The 20933-nt window shown below is 39.1% G+C and overlaps 1 protein-coding gene across 1 annotated transcript in view; it reads right to left on the bottom strand.

Moving 5' to 3' along the window:
- Window positions 1–20933, bottom strand: part of rgs20 (regulator of G protein signaling 20) — a 231073-nt gene that overhangs the window by 752 nt on the left and 209388 nt on the right. The window contains exons 3-4 of the mRNA XM_069915429.1: window positions 18586–18672; window positions 8121–8355 (exon numbers count right to left, since the gene is read on the bottom strand). Coding sequence (XP_069771530.1) covers window positions 8121–8355; window positions 18586–18672 — 322 coding nt within the window. The remainder of the gene's footprint in view (window positions 1–8120; window positions 8356–18585; window positions 18673–20933) is intronic.

Here is a 20933-nt window from a genome sequence, read left to right on the forward strand (position 1 = left end):
TTGATCTGCGCTTAATTTGCTTCGTTTTAAGTTATATAGAATGAACTATTTTTAAAACTATTTTTGGTAAATTTTTCATAATCAAAGTGAAGTAGCTCAAATTGCTGAAATTTTCTCTCATCTTGCAGGGGTGTCTTGAACCAAGGTTCACAATCTCAAAATGAGGGGTCACGCATTTAGGACAGGAAGAAATATATTCTACCATTATGTTTCTTGTTCTTTATTACAATAGGTAACATCCATTATACATTCAAGTCATTATAGAATGCCATGGATGACCTCAATAATATCATAAATTGGCATTTTCATATTATTAGCATGAAATCTGTTACAATTGGATGATGAACCAGGAAGGACAATAGGATTATGATGGTGACATTAGAGAAGCATGATTAGTGTAGCGGTAGGGCAGCATGGTTAGTGTAGCAGCATAATGCTATTACAGCACCAGTGACACAAGTTCAAATCTGGCATTGTCTAAGGAGTTTGTATGTTCTCCCCGTGTCTGTGTGGGTTTCCTCCCGGTTCCTTGGTTTCTTCCCACTCTTCAAAACACACGGGGATTGTAGGTTGATTGGGTTATTTGTGTGGCACGGGCTCATGGGCCAGAAATGCCTGCTACAGGGCTGTACATCTAAATTAAAATTAAAAGCAGGACTCAATATGTATATGGAGGAATTTTATGAGGAACTGGTGTTGAAAATTCTACCAACCACATCGGAGGATTCCGATGTGCAGGGGAAATGCACCAAAACAAAGAAAAATGTAATTTTTGTGTCTAGTAGTGGAAATAGAAGTGGAGAATAAATGCATAGGAATGGGACAAATACTTTGAATTTGGGGCAGGTCTTCAATGTAGATCATTGCCACAAACATTATGTATTTTGATGATAGTTAAGGCTCAAGAATATTAAATTTTGAGGGCTGATGTTCTCTATTAAATCACCACTAAATCAGTTTTGCAGCAATAACTGAAAAAGAACTAAATGAATTGTGATTGAAGTTTCAACACAATATAGAAATTTTTTGGTTGTATCTATACTGTTCTCATATCCATTTCCAATTATGGAATATATATCTACGGGTTTGTATCAATTTAAGAGGAGGGCTATACACCAAATTAATAATAATGGGGCATGGATATTCAAGTTCTTAATTTACAAGGTATATCACTAAATTATTGTCATTGAATAAGTGTACATTATTGAGACTTGTCAAAGTAACTTTCAGTCTTCACATGGGAAAGAACATTTACATTCAACCAACAAGCTAATGGGATAACTCTTACAACAAAATAAATATCTCAGAATGATGAATTTTATTCAAGGCATGGAATTCCTGTAGTATTTTCTGGCAAAAGGTTTTCCTTAAGTATGTTATACTTACCAATGCAGATTTTCAGTTTCAGATGCCAGCTAGAAGCCAAACCATTTGAATGTGAGGAGAAGTTCTTCAAGGTTGGCCATTTGAATTATTTTGGTTATTTGAAGGAATATGATAACCTCATTTAAACTTAGAAAACCAATTCCCTTATTTATTTTTCCCAGATATTTTGAACCCTGACAAAAAAATCTACTTTTAATTCAGCTCATTTGGAACTGTAATTGATGAATGAAAAGTTAAGATTGCGAGCGACTGACTTTTTAAATCACCAGATGTTGTGAAATCCAACTATATGTTCCAATGTGAGTGGAAAGAAAAAGGTTGCGAACCACTGGTGTAAGGGCTATTGTTGACCCGAAGAAGCATGAAGCAAGCTGTTTATGTGTCGAGCTTATGAGTTGGGACTGAAGGCAGTTGTCTTTGTTTTAATGATTTGTGGAAAGTAAAAACCTGTGCTATATTTTAATTGGTCTGTTTAACTTTAAAAACTATTTGTTCCTGCCCTTTGATATATTACTTTGGTTTAACACAATGGTTCTCAACCTTTTTCTTTCCACTCACATCCCACTTTAAGTAATCCCTATGCCATTGGTGCTCTATGATTAGTAAGGGATTGCTTAAGGTGTTATGTGAGTCGGAGGGGAAGTTTGAGAATCACTGCTCTAGACCCAATTGTTACTGAAATATTTTGCTTGGGAAAAATTGTCATTGGTCCACTTCCTTTGGAGTTATGAACCGTGTACATAACTAGTCAAATAAGTACGATTAAAACAGTGGCTTTCAAACATTTTCTTTCCACCCACATACCACCTTAAGCAATCCCTTACTAAGCACAAAGTACCTATGGCATAGGGAATACTTAGTGTGGTATATGAGTGGAAAGAAAAAGCTTGAGAGCCACTGGTTTAACAGGCAATGGCAAATATAAGGAATGAAATTTTATTTCTAATGTTTCATGGTTCTCTTTGCATTGATGGTTTATTATTATTGTGTATCATAATTTATTTCTAATTTTTTAAATCAACTTTGATAAATTAAAAAAACATTTCTCAATTAAAGAGGTATTAGAATTTTTGTATTAGCTCTTGACAAGCTTGTGGCTTCATGAAGATGAGGTATAATTTTTGTCCCCATAATTTCCTTTTGAGCAGATCGAGCTAGAGTGTAGGATATATTTTGAAATTGTATTGAATTTTGGGTCTATAAGGAAAAGTAGATTATTTGCAATATAATTGTTTTAAAATTCAGCCTCCACTCATGCAGAATTTTGATGCTTCATTATAATATAATTTTCACTTTAATATAAATAATATTTCAGTATTGAGGTACAATGTGAACGTGACTTGTCCTATGATGTATTCAAACTCTAATGTTCATTAAACCGTGTGATCCTCAAGCTTGTTTCAAACTTATGGTTATTTTGAAATTGAATAATACTACTACACTTTAAATGTAAAGGCACAGATTTTTCAGCCAGTAAAGAACAAATTCTTACTGATGCCCTCTGTGAGATCCTCTTAAGGAGGTCTTGGAGCCATCTGAATATCATCTAGTTTTATTATCCTCTCATAGGAAAGAAATAGAAATAATATCTTCTAATTAAGCAGGTATAGCTGTGAATAATAGTTGCCATATTTGTTAGGATTTATTACACAATCCATCTAAGTAATGTGAAGATAAAAAAAAAATCATTTTTATTTTATAGTTTAGCATTATTTTATGTACTGTCATTACTTCCAGTATTTTTTAAAAAAGTTCAATCAGGTTTATTTGCAATATTTTCTTAACAGCAGCCTGTGCAGCCGCTTCACATATTTGTTTGTTTGTCAGGAAAAATAACTGATCTATTTTAATTATATCTAATGTGACAGTACAATACAATTTCTATTCAAGAAACTGGAATCTGCCCAATTATTTTCAGATGGACAGAACACAGACATTTCTATTAAAAAAAAACCATACAACTTGTGAATGCTTGAGTGGGGTATAAACAATATTTGCAAATAATTCATTCATAATTGCTCATTAAAATCTTTTGATAATTTAATTATGAGTTTAATTGTTGCAACCATGGTATTCTTTTGGATTAAGGTTGCTTTAATAATACCTGTTTTAAGGGTTTACATTAGAAATATATGAACTAAAAGGACTTGTTTTCCAGAGAAATTACTTCAACAGGCAATGATTTTGTTGATAACCTGCAACAGCATTTTATCTCAGTAGAGAGAGCTTACTCCCATACATTTAATACTGTTACAGGTATATTTTATATGATATATTAATATATCTTTAAAAGAGATAGATTGTAGGGGTTTATTGTAGATCACTTCACAGACATTATTATTTCACAAAAAAATCATCTTATTTAAAATGCAAGAGTTTTGCTGAAAGAAACTTCATGTCCACAGTGACTTTACAGAAACTTTGAAGAATGCCTATGGAGGCTTCACAAATAAGTGTTGGTTGGACTGATGCTGTGGTGTAAGTGGACTATTGTCTTTCAAGCAACAGATGCCCAGGTAGAAACTGATTCCGGTGCCGGCAATCTGTCTGGTTGCAGTTTGCTGTTCGAGGAAGGTTCATGTGGTTTTACAAACAGAGAGAGAGAGAGAGAGAGAGAGAAGACAGTTCTGCAGTGGCTTTTGGAGGCTGTAACATGGCAATCTTGTTGAAAATCCCATTTTGAAGATGGGTTGTGAGTTTTGAGTTCAGCCTATTCAAAATCCTTGTGGTCCTTATGAGAGGAAATGGCTGGCTAGAGTGTTTCTTCTGAAATAAGTGACTCCTTATCATTTGGAAAACCCATGATGGGGCAGGTTTCTTTGGCAAGACACTGAAATACTGCTTGGAGGAAATCAGTTTGTGTGTGTCCAATGAGCAACAAATCTCTCTGAAACGAACAAGAACCTTTCTGAGCAGTAACCATTTAACTCTAAGCACCAGAGCCTGGTGAAAATTCATAAATGTTAAATTCTGTGCACAGTATAAGAATTGCCTGATACCGGTGAACTTGGAGGAGTGAGAAGTGAAATTGGACTGTGAACCAAAGAACTTCCCTGAACATATACACATTACATTAGAAATAGAAGGGGATTAAGTTAGGTTAAGTTAATAGTAATAATTTAAAGTTTGGTCCTGTTTTTATGTTTAAAGAAAAGTAAAAGCAACTTTTGTTTAAGTGACCATTTGTCTTGGTGAATTTCTATTGCTGCTGGGTTTTGGGATCCTCTGGACTCTTAACAATATTATGTTAATTCCTTAACTAAGAGTCTGATATCAATTTAGAAACTAAATTAATGGCTCTCAGAATACATGCCAATGTGATCAATACTTCTCAGAATGTATGTAAAGTTGGCCTCACATCATTTCTCTGTTATGCTCTCTGCTATCAACATTATCTCAGAAAATAGTTGTCCAGCAGCATTAAGAATACAGATTAGAAATAGTCCTACAATGTCTCACTCCTTGCTGTTCCTTATGTTGCTCTGTTGAATTAGGGTTGAGCACTGGCTGCAGGTTAGTTGATATCACCCTCTTCATTTAGGTTTGCATTCCGATGATCGTTCATCAATATTAACATTGTTTCCCTCTACACTGATGTTGTTTGACCTACTGAGTATTTCCAGTATTCTGTTTTGTTTAAAATAGCTGGCTGGCTTAGGGAGAGATTTTAACTGTTTTATTTTTGAAGAAATATTCTGGTTATTTGCACCATTATATTTATTCTGGTGGAATCTCTAATGTATCACTTTAATTGTGGAAGAAAAATGCTCAATAGTCTGATACTTAAATGTCTTCTTTGAAAACCAAGAACACTTAATGCACCTATTTCCAAAGTTAATATAATCCTTTAAAAAAAAAGCTTTTGAATGTATACCACTTATTGTAGCTTTCACTGTGAGGTTTGTTTTTTGGTCCAGGACCATCCTGTTTGACTTGGTTTATAGATTTCCTCTTCTATGATTCAGTCTTTCTTTACTGAGGTCTGGACTGTCCCCACCCATTTTTTCCAGCCTTTTGCAATTGAGATTCACCTTTCTCCCAAAGACAAAAAAAAACTACCTTAAAAAAATGGAGGTCTCCTCTTTGATGCACAAAATATGCATTCCGATTATTAAAAACATTATAAAATTGGCAAAAAAAAAATTATTAGGAGGGTTCTCACCCTGAGCCATCAAGAAATACTTTACACTTTGTGACAGCAGCTGCCTGTAAAGTTATAACTACCATGTTAATGTCAGCATGATGCAGAATAAGACTATTGGGGCTTCTTTCCATAGCAGCAATAAAGCAAATGCAGAAAGGATCAGAGGAAGAAAAGGAAGAGTGGAGATGAATGGTCATGGTTTGGGAAACAAATATTTTTAGTATGTCATTTCCTGCCATATTACAACAGAGATATTGGATTGCATCAGCTCATTATACTGACGCGTCCCCCTTCACATATCTTTGCAGGAAATTACATTGAAGGATTGCTCCAAATTGTGGTACACCCAGGAATGCTGTTGGGAATATGCTAATGGACAAAACCTGAGGCTGTCAGATGCAGAGAGCAAAACATCATTTGATTTGCCGAGACTCTTTGTAGAGTCTTGTTGCCCATCTGCTGCGATGTTTAATTTTTTTTCGTGAGTTGTAACAAAGGCTGTGGAGTGCACAATTATGAAACAATTTCTGCCAGTAAACATGGAAATGGATGGTGTGCATCAAATGACATCATTAGATTCCCACTTGACACACGGAAGAGGTAAAAGGCCCTTTCATGGATTGCGCCGAGGTGTGATGTTGCTAGGCAGTGAAGTGCCTCAGGTCAAGACCTACCTGTACATGGACAACATCATCGTCTTTTGTTCAGACACACAATCAATCTGCAGCTCGATCAGCATCTGCAGCCATTTTGAGTCAGCATCAAGTGCCAAGGTAAACCAGAAGAAGAGTAAGGAAATGCTCTTTGGTAACTGGTCTGACCAGTCCACCATCTGACTACCTGAAGGTGTTAGAGGGACTAGGGTGTGCAACAAGAATTAGTGGAGTAGTTTGCAAAGATCCACCAGAAATTGGGTCTTGACATGGTGCTCCTTCTCAATAACAGGAAACAACCTGGTCATCAGGTGTGAAATGCTCTCAGAACTGATACATGTGGCGCAGATGTGCCCATCCATGCACCTCCTCCCTGGCAATCACCACTGCTGTTTTATGGTTCACATGGAGATCCAAGATGAAAAGGTCTGAAAGGTGCCAATGTACAAGTTGCCAGACAATGGAGGCAAGGGTATGTCCAATGTGTACCTTCATGTAATGCTCATGCTGTGTGTGGACCCGAAGTATGAGGGCACCAAGTGCTGCCATGTTTTGAGGTTCTACTTGTCCCTGGCCCCATTGCCGAGCAATGTCCCAGCCAGCTGGACTTTACCACACCATCTATCTTTCATGGAATAGTTTTTCCAGACAAACACCTTTGACTACAAGGCCATCAGGCAATAGTCAGCACGCGACGTTCTGCAGTCTCTGAGAGATGAAGACTTGATGGACAGAATGGGGTGGTTCCCTGAGCAGACAGTCTATCTGGCAGAATGCCTCATTGCCACGGCTCACAAACAGGCACCTTGGCCTGGCTGGGGGGTGAGAGGAGCCCTCCTAGTCCAATCCTTCCTGTACAACTGGAACATCATCACCATGCACGTTGACCCCGAGTCGATTTTGGTGGAGTGGAGACAGTTGTCCTCCTCTTTGGTGAATGAAGGTTTGATAAGAGTGTGGAGAAGGATGTCCTTGTCATGTTTCATCCCCAGTAATTGTGTCAAAGGACTCTCCCATCTATGGATGAAAGACACTCTGGTCTACCCGAAACCTGTTGGTCTTTCAGTCCATGGAGATGTGCACAGGGAGATGTTGGGGAGGCAATACAGCTGACTGGCATATTCCAGGATGGAGGAGTACGTGCTGAGGGAAACAGAGGCTTGGTGCATCCAACATGTCACAGTCTAGAGTCCTCCCATTACCAGGTATTGAGGGGTTAATACTGAAGGGAATTCCCTCAGACAACAGAGGGGGGAGAAGTGACAAGGTGCCACAGAGGTGGTAATGGTGTCAATAGAATGTAACAATGTCCACTGTTGGAAATGTATGGATATCAAAGTAAGTGTGGGAACAGACTCTGAATGTTTTTTTTCCTGATGTAAATAATTTATTGTGAATAAAAATGTGCAAATGAATCAGATTATCAGGCAGCTATTTTTCTTCCGACTAAATTATTAGAGCTGTAAGGGGATCTATGCTGCTCATCTTTGCACAGAGCAACCATTCATCACATGCCTGGGTTGTTTCTTTTCATGATGCTCTCCAGATTATTTACCAACGCCAATATTAATCATTTTGAAAACCCTAATTAACACTATGTCAAAGAACCTCACAGCTGTGTTCCAGATGATAAACACCTTCTGCTTCAAAGTTTTCCTCATAACTCCTGGAATTTTTTCATCACTTAACTTTAATGTTCTGTGATCCTAGGGCCATTTACTAATAGGAGAAACTTGCATTTGACCCAATCTTAACTCGTGATCAATTGTACACCTCTTCTGGGTAATTAAATGATGTCACTATGCAGTCCAATCAGTAAAACACATATTGGGATTATATTAAGTGCAATAATAAAGTATTCTGAAAATAATTTGGTTTCTATTTTTAAAATATTTTATTTAATATTCCCCAAAATATATTATGTAACATAAACTCACCTCTTTAGGTGAAAGGATGGATATATAATCCTCATATATTAATCTTGCTTTCTCCTCAACAAGATTTTTGTTGACTTCTTTTTTAAGGTCCTCACAGGCCAGCCAGAACAACATATTCTCCTCACTGTACTCTGTTCGTAAAAATTCTCGGAATGCATTTCTTCCAGCAGGACTTTTCATCAACTTGTCAAAAGACTGCCCCCAGGACTGCACTTCTTCAAGTGTTGGCTTTGGACTGGATGGGCAAAATCATAAGTAAAGAAAACAATTGGTAACTCTCAGCAAACTTTTTTTTAGGAACATCCTGGGAAGCAACTGGAAACTCAAAGTCAACGAGAGAAATAAACAAAGGAAAGCACATTTTTGAATTACACAGTTGGAAAGGTAACCAATACTCTCACCACATACTACGCATATAATGTAAAAAAAAAGTATACAGCTGAAACGTTTGCAGAATAAATATAATTAAACGATGATTATTGCCAGGAAAAAAAGTTGAGTCTTAGTAAAGACTCAATCTTCTACTGTTAACATAATTTGTTTAATCCTCATCATAATTTTCACCCACAATGAACTGTTTAAAGCTTCTTATGAATACTTTTAGTCATTTCACCCAACCAATATATTCATTCATAAATGTTGCACTGCAATCCCTTTTTACAGTGCTTTGGTTACATTTCTAACTGGTTGTAAAATCTGTCACCACTGTGCATTCCAACAGTAGGCAAACATTTCCAAGCCTTGACATGTCAGTGTGCATGTTTTTACACACAGTTGCGATAGGAAAGAAATAAGGCTAGAAATTCAGACCTGCCATGATGTTTTCCTCAGCACAATCTGTCTGAAAGTCATGTCCAGGAGGAAACATGATGACCAGCAATCCCATTCATGATTCACACTTGCACATGTTACACTTTCGGCATCAGTTGCCCATGGAATGACATTATTCACCACACAAGGCACTTCTGAAATTATAGCACTTTTTTTTTCTGAGAAGTCTACAAAATGTAATGGATCTTGTCACCCAAGAGCATTGATTTAACAATATCAATATGGAAAAAAGGGGCAAAATTACTTACTTTTACCTCCTTGGAAGCACATTATGGAACAAAATTTTTCACTGAGTGATGCAAGAAGAAATTAAGGTTGCCACTAAAAATATTCAAGGAGATTGATTTTGAGGGAGAGTCAAATGAGAACAGAATGGTGGGAGAGATTTTTTTGGGGGGGAGGGGAGAAACTCCAGATGCCAGGGCAACTAAAGATCTGACGACTGATGACAGAGCAATTAAAGTCAGGGATGAGTAGAATTAGGAAAGCAAGGATATACTGGGGCAGTATAGAGCTAGAAAATGATATAGAAGTGAATACAATGTCACAGCAGGATTTTAGGAAAAACCAGAACCAAGAATTTTAAAGTGTCTGCATTGATGGATCATGAATCAATGTGAGATGACAAGCATAATAGCGATGAGACTTTGTGTGAGCCAGGATGCGGACAGAGTTCTGGATAATCTCAAGTTCCTGGGCAGTCGTACGAGGGGAGCTAGGCAGGAATGTATCAGGACAGTAGAACGGACTCACTGAAAGAAAAATTCACCAGCAACAAAACTGAGACAAGATCCTTCTAGAAACTAATTTAAAGTCTCTCAGATGCAAGGGCCTGCTTTACTATTTGATGAATTTAAGGATGATCTGCAATCTAACTTGGTATACATGTCTGTGTTCCAAATCTTTTAATACCTGTAGTTAACAAAAGTCAATCAATCCTAGACTTCACATTCCATTTGAGAGAGTAAGTTACAAACTTCCATATCAGTTTGCATGTTGAAATATTTGCTAATTTCAATGCTGAAAAGACTGGCTCTAATATTTAGACTCTCCTCTAAACAGGGACTGCCCAACTTAGCCCATTTCCTTAAAATCTCGTAAACTTCGGTCGTCATTTTGAATATTCAATTTCCAAGGGACAAAGCAATTAGTTTAGTTGTTAATTTATCTTTAACTGCTGGAGTTAAAATCTATACATAGGGATTTAAGTTTCACCACTAATAGGCAGGCAGATTAAGTAAGTATATTGTACATATTCTTAATGTATTTAATAATTATATGGAGGCAGTACAAGTCATGGAGACACAGGAAGAACATTACCTTTCCTGGTAGAAGAAAGAAGAAATCTCTACCAATATCAAGACTGCACAGTTGGGGTGCAAGCAAAATGCAAGATGTATGATCGGACATGAATATCGCTATCATGGGGATACTTTCCTATGACCATTTCAGAGCTCCATAGGGAAAACATTTTACTGGAAAGTGGGTTTTCGGCTGCATTGCTGATTTTGTTATAGTTTCACAATTGACAGTTGCTCATTGGGTCAAGAAACAGGTCTGGAAGCTTTAGTGATTAGGTCTTGAGGTATGGGAAGTTGATAGGTGGGAAAGGTCAGCAGGTTCATGAGCTTGTGGACATGGAGATTGATTCTGTGGAAGAGGAAGGGACAAGTAATTTAAAGGAAATTTGCCTGAATCATGACTAGGAGTTGCTCAGGGAAGTCCTGAACAAATCATGCTTTACTCAGCGGAGTATTTCTTTTAACAGACATCGTTTGGAACCATATAGACTAATTTCTCCCATCAAGCCTCTAAATAAGCATGGACACCACTGAACATCTCATCACTACAAGTGTGATTCATGACAGAGAATGCTTGGAGAGGCATAAATTAGCCCAGAAAACATCACAACCATGTGCCAGTTTAAACCACATTTATTTTCAAACATAAGAGTTCTGAAAAAGAAACAGCAATGCATGATTACATTTTTAGGCACTCATTCATCATTAAGACCATCTGGCTGGTAAATTTTCATGCCAAGATTTGAATTCCGCAGATATCTATCTTGATCCGACAGAATATATTTGGGAATGAAGAAAAGAAAAAAAGAAATCTAATTATCTCTCTATTTAACACCACACAATGGGCTTATTTTATAACGACTCTTTTGCATCTAGACAAGTTTCTTGATCAACCTTTGTCAGTAAGTCACTAATAAAGTAAAAGTAATTATACTAGACCATTATTAACAGAATGCTATTTAAATTTTTAAAATATTTGAAACCGAATTTAAGAAGTTAATTGAATTATTCTCTCTCTTTATATTCAATACAAGGAACATGGATTACTAACCTCATCAAAATATTTCAAAATGTCAGTATCCTGCATACAGTAATCCATTTATCTAATGTCCTGGATACGTCGGTGTCATGATAATGAATATGTATGAGATGTACTGGAAGTCATGTGGTATGAGAGAGAGATAAGAACACAAGCAGGAGAACAAAGGAAACGGGAGAATAAAGCCACTGAGAAGTTTACATGATAAAACTTGTGTTTAATGTTTTATTAACTTCACATTTCGGGCCTTATTGGCGACGAGGATGGAAGAAGCTTGAAGAAAATTAAAGACTAAACAAGATTACAGAGGATTACAGACAACTTCAAGGTGATAAGAATTTTCTCTGTGACTCAGTACTTTTGGGGCTGGAATATTTCCTCATGGCTGGGGCAGACGGTAACTTTCTAACACATAGTGGAATTGCTCATTTTGACCCAATGGGTGATGCAAGCACTGTAAGTGTGAAGTGGAAGGCATGGCTGGAAGAATTTGAATCCTACGCCGACCGTCGTGGCCTATTTCTAGATACCGGTACGGTTGAACAAAAAGCGCATAGAAGGGCGTTACTTCTTTTCACCGCAGGACCCGCAGTTCGGGAAACATTTAAGACACTTTTGAATACTGGAAGAAAGGATGAGTACCGGAAAGCGGTAGATGCATTAAATGCACACTATGTAGTGACACCGAATGCTACATTTCAACGCCATTTGTTTCGGAGAACGAGACAAGAAGATGGCCAGACAATTGCTCAGTACGTGACGAGACTATGCCAGCTAGCTGTTGGATGCAATTACATGCCAGCTGATTTGGACAACCAATTACTGGATCAAGTCGTTCAGCACTGTAGATCAGATAAACTCAGAAGACGTCAACTGGAAAGAGGGAGTGAGTTGGAACTCACCGATGCTTTAGCTATTGCTGCTGCATTAGAGGCTGTTGAAGGGCAATTTCATACCATGACCCTGAAAGACAACTCAAGCCAGCAAATTAAGAAGCTCTCACATCGCCATAATCAGCCAAGATATACGTTGACACAGGACGTGGAGTGTTATTGATGTGGAAACCGAGGTCACTTTGGAAAAGACCCATATTGCCCGGCCAAAGGCAAAGTTTGCAGAAAGTGTGGAGGTAAGGACCACTTTGCAAAGAAGTGCAAAAGCAAGTCCAATGCAGACCAGAAGAGGAAGAGTACAACTTCCAAAGGCAAAGCCTGGGGGAAAGGAAAGTATCCTGGAAAGAAAGATACCATTTGCCAGATAGACGGTGACGATGATGATACCCAGGAGGAACAGAGTTGTTACCAATTTATGTTGAATGAAGTACATCATGAGAAGGTCCCAGTAATCATTGGTGGAGTGACAGTGCAGGTCATTGTAGACTCAGGCAGTGACAGTAATGTGATTGATCGACATTTATGGGAGAAGTTGAAAAGGAAAAAGATCATCTGTACCTCAAAGAAGTGTTCCAAGAAACTGTATCCATACACAGCAACCAAGCCATTGCAGACCATTGGATGTTTTACTGCAACTGTTGAAGCTGGAGATAAGTGCACCGAAGCAGAGTTTATGGTCATAGAAGAGAGGGGAGAACCATTGCTGAGTAGAAGCACAGCTCAAGACCTGGCAATACTTCATAATGGAGCTTGAGTCAATTCAATTCAGTCATATGAGGATATGAAGCAAGAATTCCCCGCAGTCTTCCAAGGAGTAGGAAAGCTGAAAGGTCGACAGTTGAAGCTAGCGGTAGATGAAACGGTCAAACCCCAGGCACAACCAATGCGCCGAACTCCGTTTGGACTTCGTGGGAAAGTCGAAGCCAAAATTAAAGAATTGGTCAAACAAGACATTATTGAACTGGTGGAACATTCAACACAATGGGTCAGTCCCGTAGTGATTGTGCCCAAACCAAAGGGTGACATAAGACTATGTGTTGACATGAGAATGGCCAATGAAGCTATAATTAGAGAACGACACCCTATACCAACGGTGGAGGAAATACTTCAAGAACTAACTACCAGCAAGGTATTCTCAAAAATTGATCTGAAATGGGGCTATCATCAATTAGAGCTGGATCCAGGTTCCCAAGATGTGACAACATTTGTGACTCACTGTGGATTGTATCGTTACAAGAGACTATCATTTGGAATTAATGCAGCTTCGGAGATCTACCAGTATGAAATCCATCGAGTGATTCAAGGCATTCCTGGAGTTGCCAACATTTCTGATGACATCATAGTCCATGCACCAACGAAGGAAGAGCATAACAAACGGTTGAGGCGTGTACTATCTAGACTACAGGAGGCAGGCCTTACCGTGAATGGAAACAAGTGCCAGTTCGGTGTGTCAGAAATGGACTTCATGGGACACAGACTTACACGGAAAGGACTTATCCCTGCAGAGGCCAAGGTGAAAGCTATTGCAGAGGCACGTGCACCTCAGAACGCAACAGAGGTGAGGAGTTTCCTGGGATTGGTCAATTTTTGTGCAAAGTTCATTCCTAATTTCGCTACAGTGGCAGAACCACTAAGGAAACTAACCAGGAAAGGTGTACCATTTCATTTTGGATCTGAGCAGAAGAAAGCGTTCACAGCGCTGAAGCAAAGCCTGACAGATGCAAAAACTCTTGGATATTATGATCCGGCAGCATCAACCAAAGTCATAGCGGAAGCCAGCCCGATTGGTTTAGGAGCCGTGTTGGTCCAGATACATGATGGAGGACCAAGAATCATTGCCTATGCCAGCAGATCGTTATCAGATGTGGAAAGAAGATACTCTCAGATAGAGAAAGAAGCACTCGGACTTGCATGGGCCTGTGAGAGGTTCCATGCATATTTATACGGCATTGAATTTGAATTCATCACAGATCATAAGCCATTAGAGGTGATCTATGCACCTAGATCCAAACCATGTGCCAGAATAGAGAGATGGGTACTCAGACTACAACCCTACAAATATAAAGTAATCCACATTGCAGGGAAAACAAACATTGCTGATCCGCTGTCCAGATTGGTGAAGGATGGTGGTCCACAATCCAAGTCAGAATTGGGAACAGAAACAGAGAGCTTTGTATGCTTCGTAGCTATTCAGTCGACACCGAAAGCTGTGACTACGAAGGAAGTCGAGAGAGAATCCGAACGTGATTCAGAACTCATGGAAGTAAGAGAATGCATACAGAGTGGACAATGGGACAAGTGTACTCACAAGGCTTACATTCCCATTAGAGACGAACTTTGTTGCATCGGACAGTGTGTATTAAGAGGTTGCAGATTGGTGATACTGCAAAGATTGAGACCGAAGATCGTATCCTTAGCGCATGAAGGACACCTAGGCATTGTTGGTACCAAGCAAAACCTCAGGACCAAGGTACGGTGGCCAGGTTGTGATAAAGACGCAGAGAAATTTGATAAAACTTGTCACGGATGTCAAATCACAAGTAGGAGTAATCCGCCAGAACCGATCCGGAGTACGCAACTCCCGACAGGACCATGGATCGACGTAGCTGTTGATTTTCTTGGACCTTTACCGATGGGTGAATCAATTATGGTAGTGATAGATTACTACAGCAGATACTATGAGAACGTGGTGTTGAAGTCCACAAGCACTGAAAAAACAATACAAGCATTAGCAGAGATATTCGCAAGATATGGATTACCTGTTACATTATACTCTGACAATGGTCCACAATTCATTTCAGAGACATTTGCGGAATACATGAGGACCACAGGTATCCACCATCATAAAGTAACTCCGAAATGGAGAAGTAGAGAGACAAAATCAGTCCATTGAAAAACGATTGAGGATTGCACACGCAGAAGGACAAAATTGGCGAGAAGCATTGCTATCTTATGTGGCTGTCTATCGAGCAATGCCTCATGCAACCACTGGAAAAAGTCCTGCAGAAGCATTTTTTGGGAGAAAAATCCGCACAAAAATACCAGAAATAAAGGAAATCCGAGACAACCAGGAGATGAGGGACCACGATGCTGAAAAGAAAGGTGCAGCAAAGCTGTACACAGATTCGAAATGTGGAGCCAAGTACTCAGACATCATGCCAGGAGATAATGTTCTAGTGAGGCATGAAACTGGTGGTAAGCTAGACACACCTTATTACCATTAACCCTATACTGTCGTATCCAGAAGTGGCAGTATGGTGACAGTTAAGTCTCTGACTGGAGTCCTGTATAAGAGAAATGTATCAGGTGTAAAAAGGTACCAGTCCAGAGATACATCGAGCGAAGAGGTTGAAAGGCCAATACGAGATGCTGAAACTGAGACACCTGATGATGTTCCAGAGGCAGTTACCAGCACTCCTGATGAAGTGACTAGAGCGCCAGAAACACCCGAAGCTGTGGTGAGCAGTATTTCCGACGCTGAGAGTGAACAACCGAGAAGCGACGACAATATCGCAGGCAGGCCGAAACGAAACCGGAAAGTGCCCAAACGATACGAAGACTTTGTGCCATAGTTTTAATAAGAACTTTGGGACAGTATTTAATCTTATATCATAAAGTGCATGTATGAGTGCTGTAGGAAGTAAATTTTATGTAGTTGAGTTATAGTATTACCATTAGTTACGATGTTTGTATGTTTCCGAGGGATATTGATAAGTGAAGGTAAAGTTTATTTCTGATTAAAGGAGGGATGTCATGATAATGAATATGTATGAGATGTACTGGAAGTCACGTGTTATGAGAGAGAGATAAGAACACAAGCAGGAGAGCAAAGGAAACGGGAGAATAACCCCACTGAGAACTTTACATGATAAAACTTGTGTTTAATGTTTTATTAACTTCACATTTCGGGCCACAAATGTGACAGTCGGTTTCCCCAGAATATCAAAAATATAAACTTGTGTATCTGAATTCAAGTTTTATTGAGGATGTGCATTAGTTTCATCAAAAGTAAATAAAGTTAGCCCATAATAAATAAATCAGTAGGTTTGAATGAGCTGACAATTTTTACCAAAAGCTGTTTATGTGAGATTCTAAGAGATAATATTTTACTAAAGATTTAAGATAAGATTTTATACTCCTTATTGAAAATTTTCACAAATCTTTCAAAGCATTGAAGTCTGAATATTACTTTCCTTTTTGGCAGATAGCAGGTGGTCATGGATCTCTTGTTCAGTAGGCATGTTGGCTGCTTTATTACAGTGGTAAGTAAAACAAGGCAGAGAAGGTCATCAAGCACTATTTTTCTGCAGTCCACATCCTACTAATATCTATTTACACTACTGACAAAGGTAGCATCTTTATTTTTTTTACCTCAGTACTCAAGTGTATGAATGAAAAAGTAATGGGAAATGCACATTATTTTTTTGTGGCTTATAACAATGATAATTTATTGTGACACCAACTACAATTCAGCTAGATTTAAGAGATATACCAAATGTGGACAATGAATGATTACATAACAACTGCCTATTACTAAGTCCTCCTCTCACACATAACTTATGTTACTCCATTTTCCTTTCCTTTTATTGTCAATTAGATCCATTTCCACATTTGCCATTGACAGAAAATGGCCTGTCAAGTGGTGTGTTTTAAGACAGCTTTTTCCCCCCTCATTGTTGTGAGCTGATATCACCCATATTTTGATGAAAATAAGGTAATAATACTATGAAACCATAAAGGCAGGAGCATAAGTAGGTCTGCTCATCCATTCAAACAATGACTGATGTATTTTTCAATTCACTCCTCCCTTATAAGAATAGGCCATAAGACATAGGTGCAGAAGTAGGCTATTCAGCCCATTGAGTCTGCCCCACCATTCAATAATGAGCTGATCTATTTTCCCACTCAGTCCCACTGCCCGGCCTTCTCCTCATAACCAGCACAGCCGATCCCCTAGTGGGCTCATCAACAAGCTGCTCTAAAAAGCCATCTCGGAGGCTTTCTATAAATTCTCTCTCTCGAGACTCAACCCGGATTTCTCAATCTACTTGCATGTTAAAAATCCCCACGATTACTATAATGTGGCCCTTCTGACACAGCTTTTCTATTTGCTGTTGTAATTTGTAGTCCAAATCCTGGCTACTGTTTGGAGGATTGTATATAACTGTCAACAGTGTGCTTTTACATTTTCCATTTCTTAAGACAGTAAATCCTCTGTTACCTTGAATGATTTAATGTTATCCCTTTCCAACAGAGCCATGCCACCCCCTCTGCTTACCTGCCTCTCCTTCCATAAATAGTGCATCCTTGGACATTCAGCTCCCAATGACATCCATCCTTTAGCCACAACATCATACTCGCCAATCTATAGCTTATTACAAGGTCATCCATTTTATTTCCTCTGCTGCATGCATTTATTTTAAAATCTTTTACCCTGTATTTATTTTTATTTTAAACTCCATGTCCCTGTTACATTGCAATTCATCCCAATAGCTGCAATCTTGCCTTATCTGCCTGCCTTTTTATACAACTCCCTACCAACTGTCTCTATTTGTGTGCCAATTGCTTCTTCCTCAGCCTCTTCACTTTGGTTCCCATCCTCTGCGAATCCCCCTCCCACATCCACCAACATTATTAATAAGCCTCCCTACCAGGATACTGGTTCCCCTCCTGTTCAGATGCAACCTGTCCCATTTATACAAGTCAGTCCTTCCCTAGAAAAGGTTCAACTATTCCAGAACTCAATGAAATCTTGCCCTCTGAACCATCTCATCAGCCGCTCATTTGTCTGTGCTATCTTCCTGTTCTGTCCTTCTCAAGCTCGTGACACCAGAAGTAATCCAGAGATTACCACCTTGGAGGCCATGCTCTTCAAATCTCTTTTTAACTCCCTAAAGTTACTTTGAAGGACCTCTATCCTACTCCTGCCTATGTCATTAGTACCAGTCTGCACTACGACCTCTGGCTGCTCACCCTCATATGACAATTATGTCTCCTCTCTGAGATCTGCGACAAATACGCTGCTTGCTGCCAAATGCAGTTTGTTGGAAAGGGTAAGAAGATAATAATATGTATGTTGCTCGTCCTAAAACAAATTGAGTGCATGTCTTCATTGCTCTGAGCTTTATTGCTTGACAGAAGAATATTAATGCGTTTAACAATCCTTGGTGTGACTAAAAGAGAATGTGCCATTACAAAAGAACTCCATCAGGGAAATGTCTGAAAATCGACTTTTGATGAAATGTTCCTCACAAACATTATCTTTTTATGATGTGTTCTTTTACATATTCTGATCATATTACAGAAGGAATAGGGTAGTTTATATCTTTACATTTTTGTGAGGCCAATGGTGAAGGATATGAACAAACTGATCAATTAGAAGTTGTTGAGGAATAATGTACCTTTCTTCACAGTTTGGCAGGCTTTCATCTTGAGCTTCCTGAGACATCCTTCTTGTTCGTTCATCATCTTCATTCCTAACAGTAAGACTGCAAGGTAGTAAATAAAATCATTTTATCCAGGAACAGGAGCAGATGGCAATGGTGTGTCATTTATGAAAGAAGTTCAGACTGATCACCAGTAATCTTACTGATTACTGAAAATAAGGAGAGCGATGAGTCTCCAAAATGTTCTTGCCAATCCTGTGCAGTAGTTTACTAAATCATGAACAGAGGTGGCAATATCATCCAGCTTTGACAATTTGACGAAAAAAAACAATAAATTGCAGTTTATTATCATCTGCTGTGATAATAACAATACTGTGATAATAGCATTTAAAACATTTTTTGTTACTTGTAATGTACACTCATTTCTCATGGCAAAGAATTAGAAATGGATTTAATATATCTTTTCCACTTGATTATCGATTAATAGCCCTTCTCGTCTCCAACTTAATTCTTTGTGCTTATTCATTTTCTATTATTGTCTTCTCTTCATTAAATGTTTTGCATTTATTCCTTGCCCCAATTTTTTATGGAGGTTTTCTATCTGTCGCTATAAAGTATAGAGAATCTTAGCAGATTATCTTGTCTGTTGGTTCCATGCTTACTCTCGGTCAGAGCAACCTATTCAGTTCCATTTCCCACTTCTGTCAGACTTTTTTCACTAGTTTTATCTGCTTGTAAAATCTAGAATGATTTTAAGTTCCTCAATAATTATAAAATACTCCATCTCCCAACAATTCTCTTATAAGTTAAATTCTTCTTAATTTCTTTTGGTGATAACCTGAAGTTTGTGCCCTTTAATTACCAACCCTCATGCATGAAGCTAGACCTGGTCTGTGGAAACTATACCATTTTTTTTAAATGTAAATAACTATTGTTTTATGGAGACCCCAACAATGAAGACGCTGTTTACATCCGGTACCGCACGGATGGCAGTCTCTTCAATCTGAGGCGCCTGCAAGCTCACACCAAGACACAAGAGAAACTTGTGCGTGAACTACTCTTTGCAGATGATGCCGCTTTAGTTGCCCATTCAGAGCCAGCTCTTCAGCGCTTGACGTCCTGCTTTGCGGAAACTGCCAAAATGTTTGGCCTGGAAGTCAGCCTGAAGAAAACTGAGGTCCTCCATCAGCCAGCTCCCCACCATGATTACCAGCCCCCCCACATCTCCATCGGGCACACAAAACTCAAAACGGTCAACCAGTTTACCTATCTCGGCTGCACCATTTCATCAGATGCAAGGATCGACAATGAGATAGACAACAGACTCGCCAAGGCAAATAGCGCCTTTGGAAGACTACACAAAAGAGTCTGGAAAAACAACCAACTGAAAAACCTCACAAAGATAAGCGTATACAGAGCCGTTGTCATACCCACACTCCTGTTCGGCTCCGAATCATGGGTCCTCTACCGGCACCACCTACGGCTCCTAGAACGCTTCCACCAGCGTTGTCTCCGCTCCATCCTCAACATCCATTGGAGCGCTTACATCCCTAACGTCGAAGTACTCGAGATGGCAGAGGTCGACAGCATCGAGTCCACGCTGCTGAAGATCCAGCTGCGCTGGATGGGTCACGTCTCCAGAATGGACGACCATCGCCTTCCCAAGATCGTGTTATATGGCGAGCTCTCCACTGGCCACCGTGACAGAGGTGCACCAAAGAAAAGGTACAAGGACTGCCTAAAGAAATCTCTTGGTGCCTGCCACATTGACCACCGCCAGTGGGCTGATATCGCCTCAAACCGTGCATCTTGGCGCCTCACAGTTTGGCGGGCAGCAACCTCCTTTGAAGAAGACCGCAGAGCCTACCTCACTGACAAAAGGCAAAGGAGGAAAAACCCAACACCCAACCCCAACCCACCAATTTTCCCCTGCAACCGCTGCAATCGTGTCTGCCTGTCCCGCATCGGACTTGTCAGCCACAAACGAGCCTGCAGCTGACGTGGACTTTTTACCCCCTCCATAAATCTTCGTCCGCGAAGCCAAGCCAAAGGATATGGAGCAGTGCATGAGAATGTGGATATATCCAAAACTGCACATAATAATCTAATCACAGTTCAATTTTTTATGCAAAATCAATGATGTGCAGAAACAGAAAACTATTTGATTGCTCTGGTATCTTTTAAAATGTCACAGGGCATCAATATTTTAGCATATTGTTCATTATCTAGTTCAATAACTAAATACATATAAAGACAAAATATTTACATGAAAAAATAGGAGGTATGGTTAATTAGAACTTGGTACTAGCAATGATTTCACTTTTGATTTTCCTTTCTTTTGATCTTTTATGTTTTCAAGAAAC

The sequence above is a fragment of the Narcine bancroftii genome, chromosome 2 (genome assembly GCF_036971445.1).
Source record: "Narcine bancroftii isolate sNarBan1 chromosome 2, sNarBan1.hap1, whole genome shotgun sequence".
NCBI lineage: Eukaryota > Metazoa > Chordata > Chondrichthyes > Torpediniformes > Narcinidae > Narcine > Narcine bancroftii.